Below are 19,627 nucleotides of genomic sequence, written 5' to 3'. Positions count from 1 at the left end.
TTTTTAGATCGCAATTTTACTCCCAAAACGGAGATTTCCCTTATAAGGAAAATTTCCAAAGTATAAATACAGAGAGAATTTGAGGTCCGTGGCACTGCGAGAGACTCATGACTAGTAACTCTATAACCTGTACTATGTTATCGAACACTCAGCAGTGTCCACCTGTCCCTTAGTTAGTTTATCCCTGTTAGTTTGTCTATATTAATTGGTCCCTGTTAGTTTGTCCCTTAGTTAGTTTGTCCCATACTCCTTGCTGTACGTAAGCATAAAAGCCCTAACTAAACTGCAGTACTGCTGCAGCACTTGCGATTGGCGTCAAGTAGTCCCATAGTCATCCGAAAATGACTTTATAGTTTAATATCTTATAAGTTGTGGTTGTGATTGGTGTTGTGTTAAGTTTGAGTTTAGGTTGTATTATGATCTACTGAGTTACTATTCAATAAACATGTTGTAATATAATGTAAGAGTTAAGTATCTTATGCTTATGTAAACTAGTTAATACTATGTTGTTTATTGTAGTAGTTGGTATATGATATGACTTATTGTGTTATTGTGTTATGAGATAAACTGCTTTAGTTTCACTAACCCAATACCAACTTAATACCAACTTAATACCAACTAAATACACTCACCGGAACATAAGCAATTAGTACATATAATACCTTTAACCTTACGACAAACACAACGCTTTCCTTTTCTAATACAAAGAACACAACAGAGATTCATTCCTTTCTTCCAAGCTCGGATTAAGTTTCCATCTACTTTTCCTTCTCTAACTAACTGAGCTAAGTCTTGTTTTGAAATCAATGATTGCTTCCAGCGCAGAAAGGCTTCTCTGGTTCTCTCTCTTGATATTTGAAGTATTCTAGCTTGGCGTATTTCTCTTCTGCCACTAGTCTTATTATAGAGTGCTTCATCCATCCTTTTATGCGGTATCTCTTTTATTTTTATGAAAGATCTACTTGACCGACTTCTTCCTCGGGCTTCTTTATATGCTGCTGTTACTACTGCGTCCTTCTTTGCCCATCAATTGCCTAATTCTTATATTTCATCTTATCGCACTATTCTTGGTGATACAGCTAAATCTTCCTTTGTTCTAGCTACTCTTCCTCTTTCTATTGGTGATAGAGTAGCCATTAACTCACATTCAGGCAGAGTCTCTTCTCTTTCTCCTTTATATCTAGTTCTGGAAGATAAAGATTGTTCAACTTACATTCCTACTTCTACTCTTTACAATACAGTAATCAAGAAGTTCAAGTAAGTATTAGGTTGAGTTAGGTTGAGTTGGTGTTGGTGTTAGGTTGGGTTCGTAATAACTCAGTAATTCGTATCTATATCTATATTTAAATCTAAATCTAAAACTTAAATAAATCCTAACCTATTCTTAATTACAACTCAGTTCAATTCAATTCAAGTTTTTGTTATTCAATAACTAAGTGGCCAGATAGATTAGGTTGGTATTAGATTGAGTTAAGTTTAAAATAGATTGGCAATCGAATACGGCACTTGCTAATTGGGTTAGTATTGTGTTGGCAGTATAAGGACAAGAATATCTTATCAGTAAAACAACTCTATCTTCTTTTGTTATCAAAATAGCACTACCATCACAACTTAACTCAACTCAATCATAACTTAAGCCAATCTAAACTTAAGCCAATCTAAACACAACCCAACTCAATCTAAACACAATCTTAACATAACATAACACAACTCAATACTAATGCCCATTTTTTATTGTGTACCATGACTGCTTTACTTAATTTCAATGCTTTCCTTCGCTTAGTCTTACTGTTTACTTGTACAGTTACTTATGTAAGAGGCTTTTTACCCGTCCAGGCCCAGAAGACTCTCTTCTCTAAAGAAGAGACCCAAGTAGTTAAACGAGCGCTCTATGTAGCTTCAGTTGTTGGTGAACGACTTTCACCTTTTATCGCAATTCTATTCCTCTACTATGCAGCCATCGAAACCATTCATCTCTTCTACTAAGACCTATTAACAACCACTAACACTTCTACTAGCCCAAACTAACTCCATCCAAACTTAATCCGAACTTAATATTAACTTAGCACCAACTTGATAAGATAGTATAAGATAAGATACGTAGTAAAATAAAGATTAACGACTAACTCAATATGATACAATATGTAATAGTAAGTGGTACGTGGTAAGTAATGGTATGGAATGGTATGGAGTGGAATGGGGAGTAGATAGTGTTAAAGAGTAGGTCTGGGGAAGCGGCGGAAAAGATTACGAATACGAGTGAAGAAAGTAGGTGAAGATTGAGTGTAACACTCTTGGGCTTGACGTACTTGTTGTAAACAGACTTCTGGATGCTTTTTGTTCTTAAGATAGCATTGATAGGCGGCAATGAGTAAGTCCTGGCAAGGATTTTGATCGGATGAACAACCACAAGATTCAGACATAGTAGTGCAAGGGTATAAATTTATTGAACGCTTGTTAGTGCTTCTACTAACTGAAATATCTCGGCTGGAGTTAGTCTTTCTTCTATCTCACCCATTAGACCTTCTATCTTACGAGATCTCTTAAGGTATGACAAGAATACATGAGTGGTAACTTGCATAACCAAATGGCAGTCCACTCGATCGGCTACTCCACCATGACCCGGAATAAGTCGGCCAAAGTCCTTCACTCCAAAGGCCCGTTTGAACCCACTCGCCAAAATACCACCAAAGGGAGCAATAGTTGAAGCAAGTATACTTAATCCTAAAACCATCCAGGCACTTAGTTCTACCGCCTCGCCAGTAATACTTCTAGTTAAGTAGGCAGCCGGCCAACTCAAAATCAAAGTAATAAGTCCGCCACCAATAAACCCTTCAATTGTCTTCTTAGGACTAAGTGCCGTTAATGGCTGCCGCCCACAACACCTTCCCACCGCATAAGCTGCCGTATCATTAATGCCCACCAGTAAACATGGGAAAACAAAGAAGAACATCCCACGATCTAAATTAGCCACGGCAGCACTCGTACATTGCACTAGCCCAGCAGCCCAAACCAGCACTAAAGAAGCATGAAAGAACTTCTGCCGATACATCCCCCCTTTTAACAACCATAAAAACCAGATAAGCCCAACAATTTGCATGGGCATTCCTATCTGTCTAGCCAGCTTAGCATACCCCGGACAGACTACTCTCAGCCCATGAGTCACTCCTGTAGTCACAAAACACCACCAGAAGAACCCAGCTGGCAAAGAAGATAAGCGACTGGACAAAAACTCACTAATTACCGGCCAACCACCACCAATCCCCAATAACACCTTTAACAACTCGGAAAACACCAGTATATCTAGTACCCCAAACGATAAAAGTAACCAAAAACGCCCTAATTTAATGATGGTCAAAAACAAGCCAATTAGCACAACGGACAGAAAGGCGCGTTTAGTAAAGGAAGATCGAGGAGAAGATGATCTTTTTCTCCGATTGCGGCGCATGAAAAATAAAAGATGTCCTGTACTCATTTAGACACTGAAACTACTGCTGAACGATGTGCCAGTTTGATCGGCGCCTTTGAGATAGCAATATCTAATGGCCAGAATTTAGTATGTTGTGAATGCTCTGATCAGATGAGTTTAGAGGTCTGTTTAGAGTGTGCTAAGATCTTTTGTCGAGTTGGAGGACATGTTCATAGTCATGCACGTCAGACTTGGCATCGTTTGTTTTTGGTGGTGCGTGGAGGTCAAATCGGATGTGAAGAGTGTGCTGGGTACTTTGCTATTCCTGATGTGATTAGAGCCCAGTCTGGTAGTGGTAGTGCGCCGGGTCGAGCCTTTAAGCCTTTGAACTTACAATGGGTCAAGGGATTCTTGAATTTGAAAAGGACTTGTTACATGAGTAGTTTATTACAGGCATTATTGGGTAATGTTCTCTTCCTTCAGAACTTCTTGGCCGTTGAGGCTGGTGTAGCTAAGTGCCGAGATAGAGATTGTTTATCTTGTGCTTTGAATCGGATTATTTACCAAATGTACAGTAGTGAGGATGGATATGTTGATATTTCGGGGTTAGTAAGGATATTTTGGCGTGGTGCTCCGGGTCTAGCTAGTAGTGAGCACCAGGATGCCCAAGAGTGTTTTACTTACTTAGGACAGCAGATTCATGCGGCTAGTCGGGGAGGAAGGCCGTGTCAATGTGCGGCCCATCGGACTTTTGGCGGGAGTCTGGGTACATCAGTTGTCTGTGCCGAATGTGGTCGAGAAGAGGCCGCCGTTGAGCCTTTTATGTCTTTAGGGATTGATGTGCAGGAGAGTGGTTTAGAAGCGGCATTAGAGGCGTACTTAAGAGAAGAAGAGGTCAGAGTAGACAAAACATGTGCGTGTGGGAATAAGCAACGGTTCCTGAAGAAACAATTCCTCCGAGAAATGCCACAAGTCTTCTGTTTCCACTTAAAGCGATACCAAATGCGCAACAATGGAGTATTTAAGATCGATAAAGTCTTAGAGTACCCCGATACGTTCAAAATCATTGGACAGGCTTATGAACTTTCTTCAGTCATTCTGCATAGCGGGGAAGCCGATTCCGGCCATTACATTGCCTATACAAAACGAGGCACCCAATGGTACCTCACCAACGATGAAGAAATCAGTCGAGCCACTCGTTCCGATGTCTTCAACCAATCCACCGCCTATATTCTCTTCTACTCCTCGCTCAGCCCACCATCTACTTAAGTTAAGTTAGATTGGGTTGGTGTTTGGTTTGGTTTGGTTGAGTTTAGTATTTCAATAACATATCTTATCTTATCAGTATCTAGTTAGTAGTTGAATATCATAACATAACATAACGTAACATAACACAACATAGCACCAAAACTAAATCTTATCTCTTTGCTAATACCAACCCAACACATTATCAAAACACAACACAACATCAACACAATACTAACAAAACTAAATCTTATCTCTTTACTATTTTAACAAGATGACGTCATATCTAATCAGTACATATCAAAACATAACCAAACCAAACACAACCAAACCCAACCCAACCCAATACTAATACTAACACCAACCCAATCTAACCTAACTCAACTCAGTACTAATATACCGTAGTAGCCCATTTTTTTCTTTTACATGGTTACTTTACTTGAACTTGCTATTGTTCTTAAGCGTTGTCGTTTGCCTGGAACTATTATTCTAACTAAAGATAGTCCCCAGTTACTTGAAGCCAAAAACTCAAGAGCAATTGAGATCTTACGTAGTATGCAAGGCCAAAGCCACCCAGAAGCCTTATCTAAAGCCATGAAATTAGAAATGCTCTTTTTAACCATCCGATCCCGCTATCTAGCCCAACAACCAGCTAAATCTGCTCTATTTAAACGTATAGAAGCACTAACTCAATCTATTTCTGATGATAAGACTAAATCTTATCTATTTGCCCGTTTAAAAGCCTTCCAAGCCGGTTTAGATGGCAGTCAAACTGAAGTAGATCAGGCCATTACTACTATGAATCAAATAGTAGCTCAATCAGATAAGAAAGTCATTAAGAAGATGCTTAGTATAACAACTAAATCAGCCACTCCAGTTTCTCATCTCTTTAAAGACATTCCTTTAATCTTTAGGAGTCAAGCTGATTTAGACTTATTTGAAGGCAAGCAGTACACTGAACTTATTCGTACTTTACGTTATCAGTCGGATTTTGATGCTCAACTAGTCTTATTTATTGCTCGGGTTGAAAGGTTTAAGCAAGGCTTCTACCGTTTAAAAGACCTAAAGACTTCTAAAGGCCAGCAAAGACTTAGTAGGTATTGCAACCAATGGACTAATCTTTACCAACAAGCCAGTGAATTCTTTAGTCACAATTATATTAGTAATGCTTATCTTAAGGCAGTTGATAGTGAAATTGAAAAACCAACTACTATTCAGGCCATTCCCTTCCATCCCTTAACCTATGATATTTCAGCACCATTCTTAACATTACAAGCCCCCGAGCCATGCATTTCAGAAGTAGCCCAAGTTGGATCTATCTTCCAACGGATTAACATCTTCCGCAAGTAACCACCATAATCAATAAACAAAAGATATCACATTGAGTTAGTAGTAAGTTGGGTTAAGTATTGAGTTGAGTTTAGATTGAGTTTATGTTAAGTTTGGGTTAAGTTGAGTTAAGTTTATGTTAAGTTGAGTTTAGGTTAAGTTAGTATGCGTAAAACCCAATACTAACTCAATACCAACTTACTACTAACTTACTACCAACTCAACTCAATACTAACTCAACTCAATACTAACTCAACCCAATACTAACCCAATACTAATACTAACTTACTACCAACTTACTACTAACTCAACTTAATCTAAACCAAAATCAAAACCAAACCCAAACCATATCTAAACTCAATACTAGGCCATAAAAACCCAATCGCTAGCTTTTTTTATGTTCGTTTCGTCTACTAAGAATCGTCTTTCTAATTCAACTATAAAACAGATAAAGAACCAGTTTGATACCGATCTTTCTGAATTCTTAGGAAAGGATGAAGTACTTGAATCGATCAAAACTCCAGAAAAGTCCCAATACATACTTAAAAACGGTCTTCCTATCTTTATTATGGCTGATAAATTCATTCCTACTCTTAAATGCGTCCATGCCTGTCCCAATATAGTCAAAAGAGTAGTAGTAGATGTTGGAGCAATTAAACATATTATTAATGGAGCAGATGTCATGGCTCCAGGACTTCTCCACCAAACTTCTGAATTCCCAAGTGTCTCTATTGGAGATATAGTTGCTATCTATGGCTACGGCAAAATCAATGCCATGGCCGTAGGCATCATACTTATGGATAACCAACAAGTCGAAGAACAAAGAATCGGAGTAGCCATCAAAACAGTCAACCACCTCGGCGACCGTCTCTACTCCTATGCCTAATAAATTGGATCTAGTATATCTCCTATTGAGTTGAGTTAAGTTAAGTTCAGTTAGTATTGAGTTAGTATATCAAAATACTTATCTAACTACTTATCAAAATCAAATACTAACTCAACACTTATCTAAATACTTATCAAAATCAAATACTAACACATTTATTGATAATCAAACTCAACTCAACTCAACCAAATCCTAACCCAATCCTAACCTAACTCAATCCATTAAGAATCTCTTCAATTTCAGCATCAGTCACAAACTTAACTCCAGCCTGAGTACAAACCATCACTTCACAATTATGCTTAGTAATTGGATCTTTCATAACCGACTTTAATAACCCTAAAATACTAGCCATAGCTTGTGGTACACTTAATGTCTCATTATAAACATTCTCCATTTCAGCTGTAACTGCTTCAGCTGCTGATCCAATTGCTTTAGCATTATAAGCAGTATACGTACCAGAAGGATCTAAAGAAAACAGACGAGGTTCTATATCATAACCAGCAATAAGTACTGAAATACCAAAAGGTCGACTAAAGATCTTCTTACTCTCCTCTTTCTCTCCAAAGTTTAAAGCCATTGCTGAAAGACTCTTAACTATACCTTCAACTGGTACATTCTCATTATAAAAGAGATGGTGATCTAAAGCATTCTGTCTAGCCTTCTTAATGATCGTACGGGCATCACCACTTAAACCAGAGAAAGCAAAACCACAATGATCATAGATCTTATGATGTTTCTTAACACTACTTGGGACTTGTAAACTAGAAACTATCTTCTTTTCCGAAGCAACAACAACACCATCTGAGACTTTAAAGCTAATCGTAGTAGTACCTAAAGAAGCAGCTTTCATGGCGTATTCTAGTTGATAGATACGGCCATCTGAACTATAAGCATTTACGTTCCTTTCCTTCTTCATAAATAAAAACACCTCTGTTTGCTTATATTAGATTGAGTTGAGTTTAGATTGTATTGGGTTTAGATTGGCTTGGGTTGGATTGGATTGGGTTGGATTGGGTTTAGATTGAGTTGGGTTGAATTTAGATTGAGTTTGGTATTGGGTTAAGTTTAGATTAGATTGTATTAGATTGTATTAGATTAGATTGTATTAGATTGTATTAGATTGTATTGTATTAGATTGTATTAAGTTAAGTTAAGTTAAGTAGTAAGTAGATAGGAAATGATGTTGTGTTTTTGTTTATTGCTGAATTGAGTTAGGTTAAGTTTAGATTGGGTTGGGTTGAGTTAGGTTAAGTTTAGATTGGGTTGGGTTGAGTTGGGTTGAGTTAGGTTGAGTTGGTTTGTGATAAGTGGGTGGTGATGGTATGGAAGTGGGTTGGGATGGAGTGAGGAGGGGGTGAAGGAAGAGAGGAGGAGAGTGGTGAGTAGATTTAGGTCTTGGAGGGTTTGGGATCGATGGGGTTAGGCACAGTGGCAGAGTGGTAAATGCGGCAGGTTGCTAACCTGTTGCCCTTTGGGCGTGTGGGTTCGATTCCCATCTGTGTCGTTCTTTTTGTCCTTTTTTTGTTCTAGGCATGTTACATCGTCTATATAGTCAATTAGTGCCTTTGGGTCGGGTTTTGGCGGCTGGAGTTGAATTGGCAGTAGATTGTCCGATTTTTGTCTATCAACGTGGAAGTGATAAGAAAGTGCCTATTCCTGGTAATAAGCAAGATAAGGCTGGTTATTATCCTCGTCGGATTATTGAAAGTTTATCTGGATTACGTCGGAATAAACATGTGATAGCTACGGGGTTGTATTGTCGGTTGTACGAAGGTTCGACTTGGCTGGATATTTATACAGTAATTGGTGAGTCTGGAATTTATCAATTATTTGATGATTATTATGTTTTTGAAAAGATAGGTGAAAATGATATAATCAGTTATTTAGGAGGAATTTCAGAAATTATTTCCCAATTAGGAAAAAAACCAAAAGCTAAATATTTAGGAATAGTTAAGCAATTAGAGATAGATACGGTTGACATAGAAGATATATTTAGGTTAAGTGAGATAAGTATGACTGGAGATAGGATAAGGAGTAGAGGTGAGATGGAGATAAGTAAGGGTGAGATGGAGATAAGTAAGAGTGAGATAGAGATAAGTATGACTGGAGATGAGGTAAGTAAGGGTGACAGTTGGGGTGAAGTTATGGATATGGTGGTTAAGGGAGTGAGAAAGACTAGTTTACATTCCTTGGTGCGGGCTTATATGAAGAAGCAAGGATTAGTAAAGGGGAAAAGAGTGGTGTTAAGTATTAAAGATTGTGAGTTGAGTTTAGGAAGAGTGGCTCAAATGCTTTATTGGGCTGTGCGTAGAGTGTTTAAGCCTTTGATTTCGGATGGGAATTTAGTGCTAATTAAGAAACGGATTTGGGAGTTCTTGCATCAGAATGAGGAGTGTTTGCTAGGAGACTTATTCACTGGGATATCTACTAAAGTACCTGGTCGACCGAGAAAGGGAGTAAGTTTGGTGGAGCAGAAGACTTATCGCCATTTGCTTTTTTGTGCTGTTGAGTTTATCTTTGTAGCTTATATTCCTTATCTTCTTTATCGACATTTTAATCATACTTGGTTGTATAAGACCTTATCTCCTCGGTTCTTTTTGAAAAGCGAGTATAATGGCTTGGCTAGTGTGTTCTCAGATAAGTACGTGCAGGAACACTTTCGTCCTGTGGCCGAAAGTACTTTGAATGTAGAAGAGTTGCCTCGATTGCGTTTACACCCGAAGAAAGACACGTTTAGATCTACATGTAACGAACGGGTAACAGGCCAGGACGTTTGGGGGAAAGAAAGGTTTCGGCAAAAAGCCATTACGAGTGTCTTATCTTGGGAAATCAAAAACAAGGCAAGCCAGCAAAAAAACGAACAGTCAACGCCCCCACGGATAAGTATGCCCAATACAATTGTTAGTATTCAAGAAGGTTTAGAAAGGATTGCTCAAATTGCTGATATTTATCACTCACAAGATAAATCTAATCAAAAACCTCTTTATATTTTACAATTAGATATCAAAAACTGTTTTGACTCGATTAAACATGACGTTTTAGAAGATAAGAAAATACCCGAGCGAATTTTAGAGAAGAAGGAGTATACGATTAATACTTGGCGCTTGCGTGATTTAGAAGGAAACATAAAGACTCGGAAAGAGATTCAAGGACCTAAAACATCACGACTGAGTGATCCTAGTCCAACTAAGTGCAGTTCAGTTAAGTACAAGCCAGGTATTAGGTTTAAAGAGTTGCAGGCCCATGATGTTTTAACGGAAAGTTGTATTGTGCCTACTTTACGTGATGCAATTCAAGAGAGATATATCGCATACAAAGACCAAGTTTATCAGCGGATTAAAGGTCTATCACAAGGCCATGCGTTTTCTTCACATTTATGTATGTACTATATTGCCTGTCTGGAGAATCAAGTTTATGCCGGCTTGGAACAAACTAGAGCAATAACTTATGTTGATGATACACTTGTACTTTCTTGGAGTTTAGATGAGATTAGTACTTTAATTGAGCGACTTTTAGATACCCAATCTACTTTTGGGTTAGAGCTTAATTTAAGCAAGTGTTCTCTTATCTGTACGGATGGTAGTAGTGAAAGTATGCCTAAACAAGTGATTGCCGGTTTATCTCTTACTACGGCCGATAGTTTTAAATGGTGTGGTGTTTCTTTTGATACGGCTAGTCTTAGTCCGGTTTTACGTCCGAGTTTAGCTAAGTATCGTACAGCGACAAAGACTTCTGGTCGGGCATTGTTTACTTTTGTTAAGTACCATATCAAACGAGCCAACTATCATGGGTACTTTAGACGAGCCAATCAGTTCCGCCTAATCAATACTAAACAACAGATTAAGCTGGCAGTTAGTTGTTTACTAGGAGCCACTCGTTCTGATTTAAATCCCCTAGCCTTCCAAGCAGCTACTGACAAAGTCCTACAACTACTCTATACCATCAACGCCAGTCGGTATCTTCTACTACCCAAGCACATCCAGCTCTACTTCAACCACCAAATACTTAAACGTGCTCCTTACTATCCCAAGATTCAGCACCTCATTCGCACCATCACCACCACACCACCATCTGAGCACTAGCTACTCTAGATAGAGCAAGATTAAATGTTATCAAACTATTTCATATTCAATTTAGATAGTTTAGTATTAGTTTAGTATTAGTTTAGTATTAGTTTAGTATGAGTTTAGTATTAGTTTAGTAGATTGATATATTTGGTATTGTGTTATGTTATGTTGGGTTGTGCCGTGTTTTAAGTTCTTATCACTTCAACAGCCACCCACATATGCCAGACCGAACAGTATAACAACTTAATCTCAACAGACAAAATACTATCTCTTTACTTAACTTAACTTAACTCAACTTAACACATATCTTTATTCAAACAGATTTTATCAACCACAACTTAATACTATCACAACTTAATACTATCACAACTTAATACTATCATAATACCATCATAATACCATCACAACGCAACACAACTCAACGCAATCTAATACTTATGCCAAAGTTTTCACGCTTGAATTTTCATGCGTACACTTGCGGTTATCGATGCTTCGGGTGTTTTTGGATTAAATATACATCAAGTTAATTATTCCAAAGCTTTCATTCCACCTTTAGTAGTGGCTGAATTGAAGTGTGAAAACAGTCGGAATCTCTTTTCCTTGCATGAATACAACATAGAAGTACGTGAACCTCAACCCAACTTTCTTAAAGAAGCTCAAGAAACGGCTCTACAACTAGGATACAGTGCTCTTAGTCTGCCCGATATTCATGTAGCTGCTCTTACTCTAGAGATATCTAGAGAAGTCAACTCAGCCTTCTCTACTTGGATTACTCCAGATATTCAACCAGACTCAGAAGTTGTTTGTATTACCAGAGACAGAACATTAATCGGACTCCTCCATAAACTCGGTCTGATGAACTTTGATGGGTACACGAAAGAAACCCGGCAGTTCTTACAAAGATGTTACACCTGCACTAAAATCTACAAAGATACGACCCAAATTGACTTCTGCAAACACTGCGGCCATAAGACAGTCACTCGTGTAGCTTACTCTGAAGAAAACGGCCAAATCAAACTACATCTTAGTTCTAACTATGTGCATAAGGAGACAAAACTTACTTATCGTGGCAAAGAGATCAAGTGCCAAGACCAAAAGGAGTATCGCTGGTACCGAGCTAGTCAGCGCAAGGAGGCTAAACAAGAGCGACAACAAACTAAAGCCCTTTTAGATGAACAACAAGGCTGGACTATTGAATAACTTAAATTTAAGTCAAATGATTTTGATTTATTGATTGGCGTAGTATTTCAGCCCAAAGAAGACTTGGATTAGTTTAGGATAAGTCGAAAGACTGAATCTAAGATTGGAGAGATGGGTGGCATAAATAAAACTTTGATCATTTACTATTTGTGTATGTCTTATACAAATCGAAACATTATCGATATATTCGGAATAAGTCTGACTTCAGTTCTGCTTATCTACTTGGGAGTCTTATCTCCGGGTTTGTTTCTTTGGGAGGACATTAAGGAGAGTATGTTCTTCCGTGGTTTAACGGTTGTAGCTAATTGCTTGGTAGCGTTGGTGGCTGGTTTGTTTCTTATAGTTAGCAATACGCGTGGGTATGTGAAGTCGGAGGAGTACGTGCTAGGCGGCAAGTACTGCTATGAGTGCCGGCATGCTAAGGCTGAAAGAGTGCATCATTGTTCGCGGTGTAAGCGGTGCATTAATCGGATGGACCATCATTGTGCTTGGATTGGAGCGTGTGTGAATGGCCGGAATTTAGGCAACTTTACTAAGCTTATCTTTGTGACTCTAGTTACTGGTGTGGTCCATTTAGCACTGTATGGGTATGCAGCTCAGCGTCGGTTGCGCATTCACCAGGGCAAGATAGCCCCACGGTTCAGTTCAGTCATGATTTGTATAAACATCTTAGTCATTGCGGCTCTAATGGTCCTTCTAGGCCTTCTAGCCATTAGACACATCCGAATTATCAAGTACAACACGACTTATTTAGAAATGCTACAAGCTCGCCGGCTCAAAAGACTAGGCATGTACGTCCCTGAGAATCCGTATAACAAAGGGGGCAAAGAGAACTTCAAGGAAATCTTTGGAACAACTCTAGACTTTATTCTTTGTCGCACTCCTAAATCCATCGACCAAATGAGCTACAAGAACTACTGGCCACCTCTCCGGGTCACCAAAAGCACTTCCACTGCCCAAATACCCAGCCACGCCACCCAACTATAATGACAGCACTTACACATTAGATTGAGTTGTGTTAAGTTGAGTTGAGTTGAGTTAGATTGGGTTAAGTTAGATTGATATAAGTTGATATAAGTTGATCTAAACTGCTTATATAGTAGGGCAGTATGTAGTTATAATGGTTAAATAGATTTAGTTAAATATGTCTTAAGTTAAGTTAGTATAGAGTTAGGTTAAGTTAGTATAGAGTTAGGTTAAATTAGTATAGAGTTAGGTTAAATTAGTATAGAGTTAGGTTAAGTTATTATGTGGTTATAATGGACAAAATAGATGTCATTCTCTTTATTGTAATAGCTAGTGTCAAATTGAGTTGAGTTTGTATTAGAACAATTAATGTCATATTAGCTGACGTCATAATAAGTAGTGTTGCAAACTAGTGCTAATCTAAACAGTACTAACTAGTACTAATTAAGGGGGGAATGTAAATAGAACTATTGGCCGGTTTTAGTTGCATTGGATTGAGTTGTATTGGGTTGAGTCGTATTGGGTTGAGTTGTACTTGCTGGAGCTGAGTCGGATGGAGTAAGTAGAATGCGGCACATACGACAAATATTAGCAGCTGAACCACAGGGATCACAAACAATGTTATAGGCTAGTGGGATTCTCTTTTCTAAGCAGATAGTACATTTAGAAAGATGATTTTGTATCTTGTACTTACGATACTGTTTCTTCCAAACTATCTTATCTGTACATCTGCGGCAAAGATTAACAATAGGAATAGCTGCAATCTTCTTAGTAAGCTGAGAATTGGGGTTGTGCTTGAAAGCAAATGTGTTTTGATGGGCTTGTTTACGTTGGGGCTTGGTTTTAATCGGTGTATCCATTAAAAATTTGAAACTATGCCGGTTAATCCCTTTCAAGCCCGTTCTGTACCAGATAAATCAATTGAAAGTCGACTAGGCCAAGTTTTAGGTAGTACTTTAGACCAAGATTATCCTAAGAAAGTCAAAACAGAGGAAAGTAAAATCAAAACAGAAGTGAGCCTAGTAACTAGTGAAGCAGAAATTCTTAAGTCCTTATCAGTAAAAAGAGAAGATAAGCCTAAACCCGATCCAATTGATAGATACTCGTTTTTTAATCTAGTTAAATCTAACGTAACTGAAGATCAGAAGAAAGGTATAGAAACGGTTCTGCAAGACCGAGTGTACTACCATGTACCAGAGACTGAAAGTATTAGACGAGAAGAGGGTTCTTCTTTTGCTGCTATCTTTACTAATTGGCGAAAGGCCTTATCAGGTATCTTTTCTGAGTATCGGGCGGCTTGTATTCAGAATAAGAAGGAGTTTGCCTTTATGGCTTATGTGGAAGAGGCTTTGTGCTTCTTTCATACGGCAGGGTATGGTGGATGTAGTTTGCTTTGTTGTGTGGAGAAGAAGCGGTATGCCTTACGGATTGCTTGTAGTGATAAGGACCATTCTTTGCTAGTGGAGAAGAAGTTCCAATCGGATAAGGATGGGTTTTATTTGGCCGGAACGGGTGTATTGTTTATCTTGGATATAATTTTGAATTTTCAAGCATCATCAGTTGTGCCTTTGCCTTTTATCTTATCACCTTCTTTCTTCTTTAATGGGATAGCTAGTCGGCCAACTGTGCAATGTCGAGCTGTTAAAAGTGCGCAAGCTAAAACTTACCGCCTAGTAATTACAGGCTGGGTGCTCAGTAGTGATATTTTACTGCTTAATAAGGCAGCTGATACACAGGCCAGCATTATCCCTAGTCATTCCACCCCAACAGAAACCTCATCTGCCCTTCATAGATTGGCCTAGTCCAATTTTCAAATCTAAATACATCCTAATTGATCTAAATCTAAGTCTAATCAATTTATTCCACTCTACTTAACTCAACTCCACTCAACTCAACTCTACACCACTCCACACCACTCTACTTAATATTCAGAGATATCAGTGAGGTCTAATGGGTCGTAGGAGTAGTGAAACAACCGGCAGAGGTCGATTTTATCGAAGGCCTTCTTACTGGGAGTTCCTTCAAGGACACCTTTGGAAATAGCCAATTTTATCTCTTGACTGGTATAGATGGACTCTTCAATAGTCCCTTTACAAATAAACTTAAAGACAATCACGTCCTGAGTCTGGCCAATTCGATGGGCTCTTCCTTTAGCTTGTTCATCATTAAAAGGATTCCAGTCCATATCAAAAAGAACTATTGTATCGGCCTTCTGAATATTAATTCCAACTCCTCCTACTTTCGTAGTCAGCAGTAAGACTTCAGTTTCGGCCTGGTGTCCAAAAGCTTCAATAAGGGCCGCTCGTTTAGCCCGGGGAGTAGTGCCATCTATGCGCGTGCAATGGCCAGTAATAAGACCTTCTAATAAATCAAGTACTTCGCGGTACTGACTGAATACTAAGACTTTCTTGTTCTTCTTGCGCCATTGGAAGAGAAGTTGGTGTAAGACTTGCATCTTGCCACTTTCTAAGGCCGTTTTAGCAGGCAGCAAGCGATGGAGTTTAGATTTAGATTGGGTTGATATTGGGTTGGGATTGGTTTGGGTTGGTAGTGTGTTAGATTTAGATTTAGATCGGGCGGGGGAAGAGTGAGAATGATTTAGGCCTAAACGGCCCAGTCGAGGATGACTGCATATTTGGCGCAAGGCCGCAATAGTCTTAAGCGGATTAGTACGCCCAAGAATAGTTGAACGTACTTGGTCATCAGCTAGGGCAGCTGCATACCGACGCTGTTGCAACTTAGATAAAGGACAGTTCACTACTATCTCTTCTAGTTTTACTTGAACCACTTGTTGTTCCTCTTTCGTCCGCCGTAGAATGATCTCTGTTAGTCGGTCTTGCAAATGCTCACTAATTGCTGCACCCCGACTCTTCTCCTCGGCTGTAGCTCGTTTTAGCTTACTCTTCTTCAATGGATCGGCTACTTCCAACTTAAACCGCTGACTATCCCCTAAATATCCCGGCCGGACTATATCCACTAAACTCCATAACTCATTCAAGTTATTCTGAATTGGCGTTCCCGTCATAGCTATCTTAGCCCGGGCATCTAACCGCCGGCAAAGTTGAGCTATCTTTGTCTCTCGGTTCTTAACTCGCTGCGCCTCATCCATCACCACTACATCAAAGTAAGACCGTAATAAAGTCTTCCCCAAACGCACAGCCAGTTCATACCCCATCACCACCACGTACTTCCCATCCGCCCCACGTAACTGACCCACTAAATCTTCATGATCCGCCGCAAGCACTACCAAAGGCAACTCAATTTGAAACTTACGCACATCACTTTCCCAATTCCCCAGTACAGTCGTCGGTCCCAAAACAAGCACTGATTTCCATCCCTCCGACCAAAGTCGCGACAAAACCACTAATACTTGCAAAGTCTTCCCCAACCCCATCTCATCACCCAAAAGAACGCCCTCCCGCCGCCTCAATCGCCCAAGCATCCATTCTACTCCCTTTTGCTGATATTCCGCCAAACCAACTAACCCAATCATTCGCAAATTTTGACTCCAACACCGATATCCACTTACTATCACATACCACCACATACTATCACTTCAACCAACACTACATCCACTAACTTAAACTAAACCAGACTACATCTACCTAACTTAAACTAAACCAATACTAACATCTACCTAACTTAAATTAAACCCATTATCATACCAAACTAACACCATACTACATCTATCAAACCAACCCAATACCAAACCAACTCAACCTAACACCACCTCAAACTAACCCAAATACTAACTACTCCATTTATTATGCTACGATCGCGGATTTGATCTTATTCACTAAGTGTAAGTCCCGGGCCATCAATGTAACTCTCTTGGCATGAATGGCACACCGGTTGCTGTCTTCAAATAATCCAGTCAAGTAGTTCTCCAAACTCTCCTGAATAGCCAGAATTGAAGAAGACTGGAAACGTACATCAGCCTTGTACTCAGAAGCCACTTCCCTTACTAGTCTCTGGAAAGGAAGCTTCCTAATAAGCAAGTCAGTCGTCTTCTGGTACTTCCTAATCTCCCTTAGAGCTACAGTACCTGCCTTAAATCGATGGGGTCTCTTCACTGCTACAGTCCCAGCAGTAGTACTCTTACGAGCAGCTTTTGTAGCTAATTGCTTACGTGGTGCCTTCCCTCCAGTTGATTTTCTTGCCGTTTGCTTAGTTCTTGCCATACTTTCTTACCTTCATCTTCTTAAATAGACAAAAAGGCGGGCAATTACCCGCCAAATCGGCAAACCTTTGGCGGGCAGATAATGGCGGGAAACCAAAGTATAAATAATAATTGTTTTGTTTAAGCTATGACTATCGCAGGAAGAGGAAAAGGTGGCAAAGGATTAGGAAAAGGATCGGCCAAAAGACATCGAAGGGCAACTCAACAGGCAATGGGTATTTCCAAGCCAGCAATTCGTCGGTTAGCGCGTAGAGGTGGTGTGAAGCGGGTCAGTGCTGGAGTGTACAGTGAGATCAACACGATGGCCAAGACTTACTTAGAAGGTATCATTCGGTGTGCAGTGACTTACTGCAACCACGGTAAGAGAAAGACTGTCTCTTGCCAGGACGTGCTCTACTCGCTTAAGAAGCAAGGAGTTACTTTGATTGGATTTGGATCAACTCGATAAGATAAGTTGAGGATTATCTAGCAAGTAAGGTAAGTAGCAATAAATGCATGCAATTTAATTTGGTTTGAGTTTAGATTAGTTAGAGTTGGTTGGGGTTAGTTAGAGTTGGTTGTGATTAGTTGGAGTTTAGATTGGGTTTGAGTTATGTTGTGATTAGTTGGGGTTTAAGTTGTGTTGAGTTGAGTTTGGTTTCTGAGTTAGTTTAGTTTGGTTTCTGAATTAGTTTGAGTTGTAATTAGTTTCTGAATTAGTTTCTGAATTAGTTTGAGTTAGCTTTTGATTTTATGTTCCAAATATTAGATTAGATTAAGTTGGTATTGGATTAGATTGGGTTTGTTTTAGATTAAATTGGTATTGGTTTAGATTAGATTAGATTAGAGGAAGTTAAACGAATTAGATGAATTAAACGAATTAGATGAATTAGACGAATTATGTTGGTTTATTGGTGGGGATGGAGTTGGATAATGTGGACGCGTTGGGGAGTGGTGATGGATGGGTTTTCGGAGAAGTCGGATAGACTGTGGTGGGAGTGGAGGAGGTAGATGTAGTTGTCTTTTAGGGCTAGATGTTTGAGCCAGTCGGGATGGGTGGTGCTGCTTTCAATAAATACAAAGCTAGAGAGGGGAATACAGATGAGTTGCTTAATGGACTGAGTGCTAAAGACCCCGCGGCAGATGGGACATGTATAGTGCTCATGGGTTTGAAGTAGTAAGGTGCAGATCGTGCATACTTGGTGGCCACATTGGAGGTAGCATAGGTTATTGAAGTATGTGTCTGGGGGTTGTGTGGGTTCTGGTTGGGTGAGGTCTGGCTGGATGAGTTGAGGTGGTTGTGTGGGCAGAATGAGTTCTGACTGAGTGGGCTCTGGTTGAGTGGACTTGTCTAGGATTTGGAAACAGATTGGGCACGAAATGTCTGATTGAGTAGTGTCTGATTGAGCTGTGTCTGATTGAGCTGTGTCTGCTTGGGTGGTATCTGATTGAGTGGTATCTGATTGAGTAGTGTCTGATTGAGTGGTGTCCGATTGTGCTGTGTCTGATTGAGTGGTGTCTGGGATGGTGCTTTGGATCTTGTTGAGGATCATTTGGAGGGTTTCTTGTGGTTCGAGATGGGCTGGGATAAGACTCTTTGGTTGGATGGATTGAGTGGCTAGTCGTGCTAGTATGGCGGCTGAGACGATAGTGAAGTCTTTGTTGGTATTGGGGCGACTGATGAGTGAACTCTTGTGATAGGGCCAAGTTAGTAAGGTAATGGGTGGATTGTTGGGGTTAGTCTCTTCGATTTGAATGGATTTGATTCTCGGAAAGTCATTGATCCAATATGTATGTGTGGATATTGCGTGCCGGTCTTCTTGAGTTAGTTTAATATTGCTGATTCGGAGGGCACCTAGTTTCTTAAATCGATAGATGACCCATCGGATGGTGGTGGCTAAATCTATTTCGGTTAGGGGCTCGTTGGAGGTAGCGAAGTGGAGATGCAGTTGTCTAGTGAAATAATTGAGATTAATGGCGGTTTTAGCTTGGCAAGTGGCTAGATCTAATTTTAAGGAGTCTAAAGTCGTGTTGTAGAGTCTAAGCCATTTTGGGGCGCGAATTGGAGTCTTGATAATGTGGGCTGGTGGGTTAGTGATGTAGTCGTTGAAGTGTATAGCTAGGAGTGGGATGCCGCATCGTACAAATGCAGATATAGCATTGCCATACAAGTCAAAGTCAATGTCGTTCAGTTGACAACTGAGTTTGTGCAACTGAAGATCATAAAGTGAGCTTCCGGCTTTCAGCTTTTCGTCTACATAGTTAAACAGCAAGAATTCCTTTACCTCTTCTCGTCGGTCAAATAGTATGACTTCATTTAATGTAAGTAACTCATTGAGCACGAGGGCAGTGATGTTATTAAATGC

At 39.6% G+C, this 19,627-nt stretch overlaps 18 protein-coding genes across 18 annotated transcripts; 10 read left to right on the top strand and 8 right to left on the bottom strand.

Annotated features, from left to right (window-relative positions):
- Nucleotides 1-618: 618 nt before the first annotated feature.
- Nucleotides 619-921, bottom strand: NEHOM01_2181 (bud site selection protein 31; the record flags this gene model as incomplete). Its single annotated transcript, XM_051491059.1, has 1 exon — nucleotides 619-921. One exon carries the CDS (start codon nucleotides 919-921, stop codon nucleotides 619-621), a length of 303 nt encoding a protein of 100 aa, XP_051347019.1.
- Nucleotides 922-949: 28 nt separating this feature from the next.
- On the top strand, nucleotides 950-1,261 carry NEHOM01_2180 (uncharacterized protein; the record flags this gene model as incomplete). The annotated part of the gene is made up of 1 exon (XM_051491058.1): nucleotides 950-1,261. The coding sequence occupies one exon, from the start codon at nucleotides 950-952 to the stop codon at nucleotides 1,259-1,261; it is 312 nt and encodes a 103-aa protein (XP_051347018.1).
- Nucleotides 1,262-1,743: 482 nt separating this feature from the next.
- Nucleotides 1,744-1,986, top strand: NEHOM01_2165 (uncharacterized protein; the record flags this gene model as incomplete). Its single annotated transcript, XM_051491043.1, has 1 exon — nucleotides 1,744-1,986. One exon carries the CDS (start codon nucleotides 1,744-1,746, stop codon nucleotides 1,984-1,986), a length of 243 nt encoding a protein of 80 aa, XP_051347003.1.
- A 227-nt stretch (nucleotides 1,987-2,213) lies between these two features.
- On the bottom strand, nucleotides 2,214-2,423 carry NEHOM01_2164 (uncharacterized protein; the record flags this gene model as incomplete). Its single annotated transcript, XM_051491042.1, has 1 exon — nucleotides 2,214-2,423. The coding sequence occupies one exon, from the start codon at nucleotides 2,421-2,423 to the stop codon at nucleotides 2,214-2,216; it is 210 nt and encodes a 69-aa protein (XP_051347002.1).
- Nucleotides 2,424-2,443: 20 nt separating this feature from the next.
- NEHOM01_2179 (phosphatidate cytidylyltransferase) lies at nucleotides 2,444-3,448 on the bottom strand (the record flags this gene model as incomplete). The annotated part of the gene is made up of 1 exon (XM_051491057.1): nucleotides 2,444-3,448. One exon carries the CDS (start codon nucleotides 3,446-3,448, stop codon nucleotides 2,444-2,446), a length of 1,005 nt encoding a protein of 334 aa, XP_051347017.1.
- A 12-nt stretch (nucleotides 3,449-3,460) lies between these two features.
- Nucleotides 3,461-4,678, top strand: NEHOM01_2178 (ubiquitin carboxyl-terminal hydrolase 22/27/51; the record flags this gene model as incomplete). Its single annotated transcript, XM_051491056.1, has 1 exon — nucleotides 3,461-4,678. The coding sequence occupies one exon, from the start codon at nucleotides 3,461-3,463 to the stop codon at nucleotides 4,676-4,678; it is 1,218 nt and encodes a 405-aa protein (XP_051347016.1).
- Nucleotides 4,679-5,080: 402 nt separating this feature from the next.
- Nucleotides 5,081-6,004, top strand: NEHOM01_2177 (uncharacterized protein; the record flags this gene model as incomplete). Its single annotated transcript, XM_051491055.1, has 1 exon — nucleotides 5,081-6,004. One exon carries the CDS (start codon nucleotides 5,081-5,083, stop codon nucleotides 6,002-6,004), a length of 924 nt encoding a protein of 307 aa, XP_051347015.1.
- A 376-nt stretch (nucleotides 6,005-6,380) lies between these two features.
- Nucleotides 6,381-6,869, top strand: NEHOM01_2176 (malignant T-cell-amplified sequence; the record flags this gene model as incomplete). Its single annotated transcript, XM_051491054.1, has 1 exon — nucleotides 6,381-6,869. The coding sequence occupies one exon, from the start codon at nucleotides 6,381-6,383 to the stop codon at nucleotides 6,867-6,869; it is 489 nt and encodes a 162-aa protein (XP_051347014.1).
- A 208-nt stretch (nucleotides 6,870-7,077) lies between these two features.
- Nucleotides 7,078-7,785, bottom strand: NEHOM01_2175 (20S proteasome subunit alpha 5; the record flags this gene model as incomplete). Its single annotated transcript, XM_051491053.1, has 1 exon — nucleotides 7,078-7,785. One exon carries the CDS (start codon nucleotides 7,783-7,785, stop codon nucleotides 7,078-7,080), a length of 708 nt encoding a protein of 235 aa, XP_051347013.1.
- A 616-nt stretch (nucleotides 7,786-8,401) lies between these two features.
- On the top strand, nucleotides 8,402-10,951 carry NEHOM01_2174 (uncharacterized protein; the record flags this gene model as incomplete). Its single annotated transcript, XM_051491052.1, has 1 exon — nucleotides 8,402-10,951. The coding sequence occupies one exon, from the start codon at nucleotides 8,402-8,404 to the stop codon at nucleotides 10,949-10,951; it is 2,550 nt and encodes an 849-aa protein (XP_051347012.1).
- A 450-nt stretch (nucleotides 10,952-11,401) lies between these two features.
- Nucleotides 11,402-12,136, top strand: NEHOM01_2173 (uncharacterized protein; the record flags this gene model as incomplete). Its single annotated transcript, XM_051491051.1, has 1 exon — nucleotides 11,402-12,136. One exon carries the CDS (start codon nucleotides 11,402-11,404, stop codon nucleotides 12,134-12,136), a length of 735 nt encoding a protein of 244 aa, XP_051347011.1.
- A 153-nt stretch (nucleotides 12,137-12,289) lies between these two features.
- Nucleotides 12,290-13,123, top strand: NEHOM01_2172 (uncharacterized protein; the record flags this gene model as incomplete). Its single annotated transcript, XM_051491050.1, has 1 exon — nucleotides 12,290-13,123. One exon carries the CDS (start codon nucleotides 12,290-12,292, stop codon nucleotides 13,121-13,123), a length of 834 nt encoding a protein of 277 aa, XP_051347010.1.
- Nucleotides 13,124-13,569: 446 nt separating this feature from the next.
- On the bottom strand, nucleotides 13,570-13,962 carry NEHOM01_2171 (uncharacterized protein; the record flags this gene model as incomplete). The annotated part of the gene is made up of 1 exon (XM_051491049.1): nucleotides 13,570-13,962. One exon carries the CDS (start codon nucleotides 13,960-13,962, stop codon nucleotides 13,570-13,572), a length of 393 nt encoding a protein of 130 aa, XP_051347009.1.
- A 15-nt stretch (nucleotides 13,963-13,977) lies between these two features.
- Nucleotides 13,978-14,904, top strand: NEHOM01_2170 (uncharacterized protein; the record flags this gene model as incomplete). Its single annotated transcript, XM_051491048.1, has 1 exon — nucleotides 13,978-14,904. The coding sequence occupies one exon, from the start codon at nucleotides 13,978-13,980 to the stop codon at nucleotides 14,902-14,904; it is 927 nt and encodes a 308-aa protein (XP_051347008.1).
- Nucleotides 14,905-15,023: 119 nt separating this feature from the next.
- On the bottom strand, nucleotides 15,024-16,595 carry NEHOM01_2169 (DNA excision repair protein ERCC-6; the record flags this gene model as incomplete). Its single annotated transcript, XM_051491047.1, has 1 exon — nucleotides 15,024-16,595. The coding sequence occupies one exon, from the start codon at nucleotides 16,593-16,595 to the stop codon at nucleotides 15,024-15,026; it is 1,572 nt and encodes a 523-aa protein (XP_051347007.1).
- Nucleotides 16,596-16,866: 271 nt separating this feature from the next.
- NEHOM01_2168 (histone H3) lies at nucleotides 16,867-17,283 on the bottom strand (the record flags this gene model as incomplete). The annotated part of the gene is made up of 1 exon (XM_051491046.1): nucleotides 16,867-17,283. One exon carries the CDS (start codon nucleotides 17,281-17,283, stop codon nucleotides 16,867-16,869), a length of 417 nt encoding a protein of 138 aa, XP_051347006.1.
- A 126-nt stretch (nucleotides 17,284-17,409) lies between these two features.
- NEHOM01_2167 (histone H4) lies at nucleotides 17,410-17,730 on the top strand (the record flags this gene model as incomplete). Its single annotated transcript, XM_051491045.1, has 1 exon — nucleotides 17,410-17,730. One exon carries the CDS (start codon nucleotides 17,410-17,412, stop codon nucleotides 17,728-17,730), a length of 321 nt encoding a protein of 106 aa, XP_051347005.1.
- Nucleotides 17,731-18,169: 439 nt separating this feature from the next.
- On the bottom strand, nucleotides 18,170-19,627 carry NEHOM01_2166 (uncharacterized protein; the record flags this gene model as incomplete). Its single annotated transcript, XM_051491044.1, has 1 exon — nucleotides 18,170-19,627. A coding segment is annotated over one exon (1,458 nt), but the record flags the coding sequence as incomplete, so codon positions are not given.

Source organism: Nematocida homosporus (assembly GCF_024244095.1).
Source record: "Nematocida homosporus strain JUm1504 chromosome Unknown 4438, whole genome shotgun sequence".
Taxonomy (NCBI): domain Eukaryota; kingdom Fungi; phylum Microsporidia; genus Nematocida; species Nematocida homosporus.
This window is presented reverse-complemented; position numbering and strand designations above follow the sequence as displayed.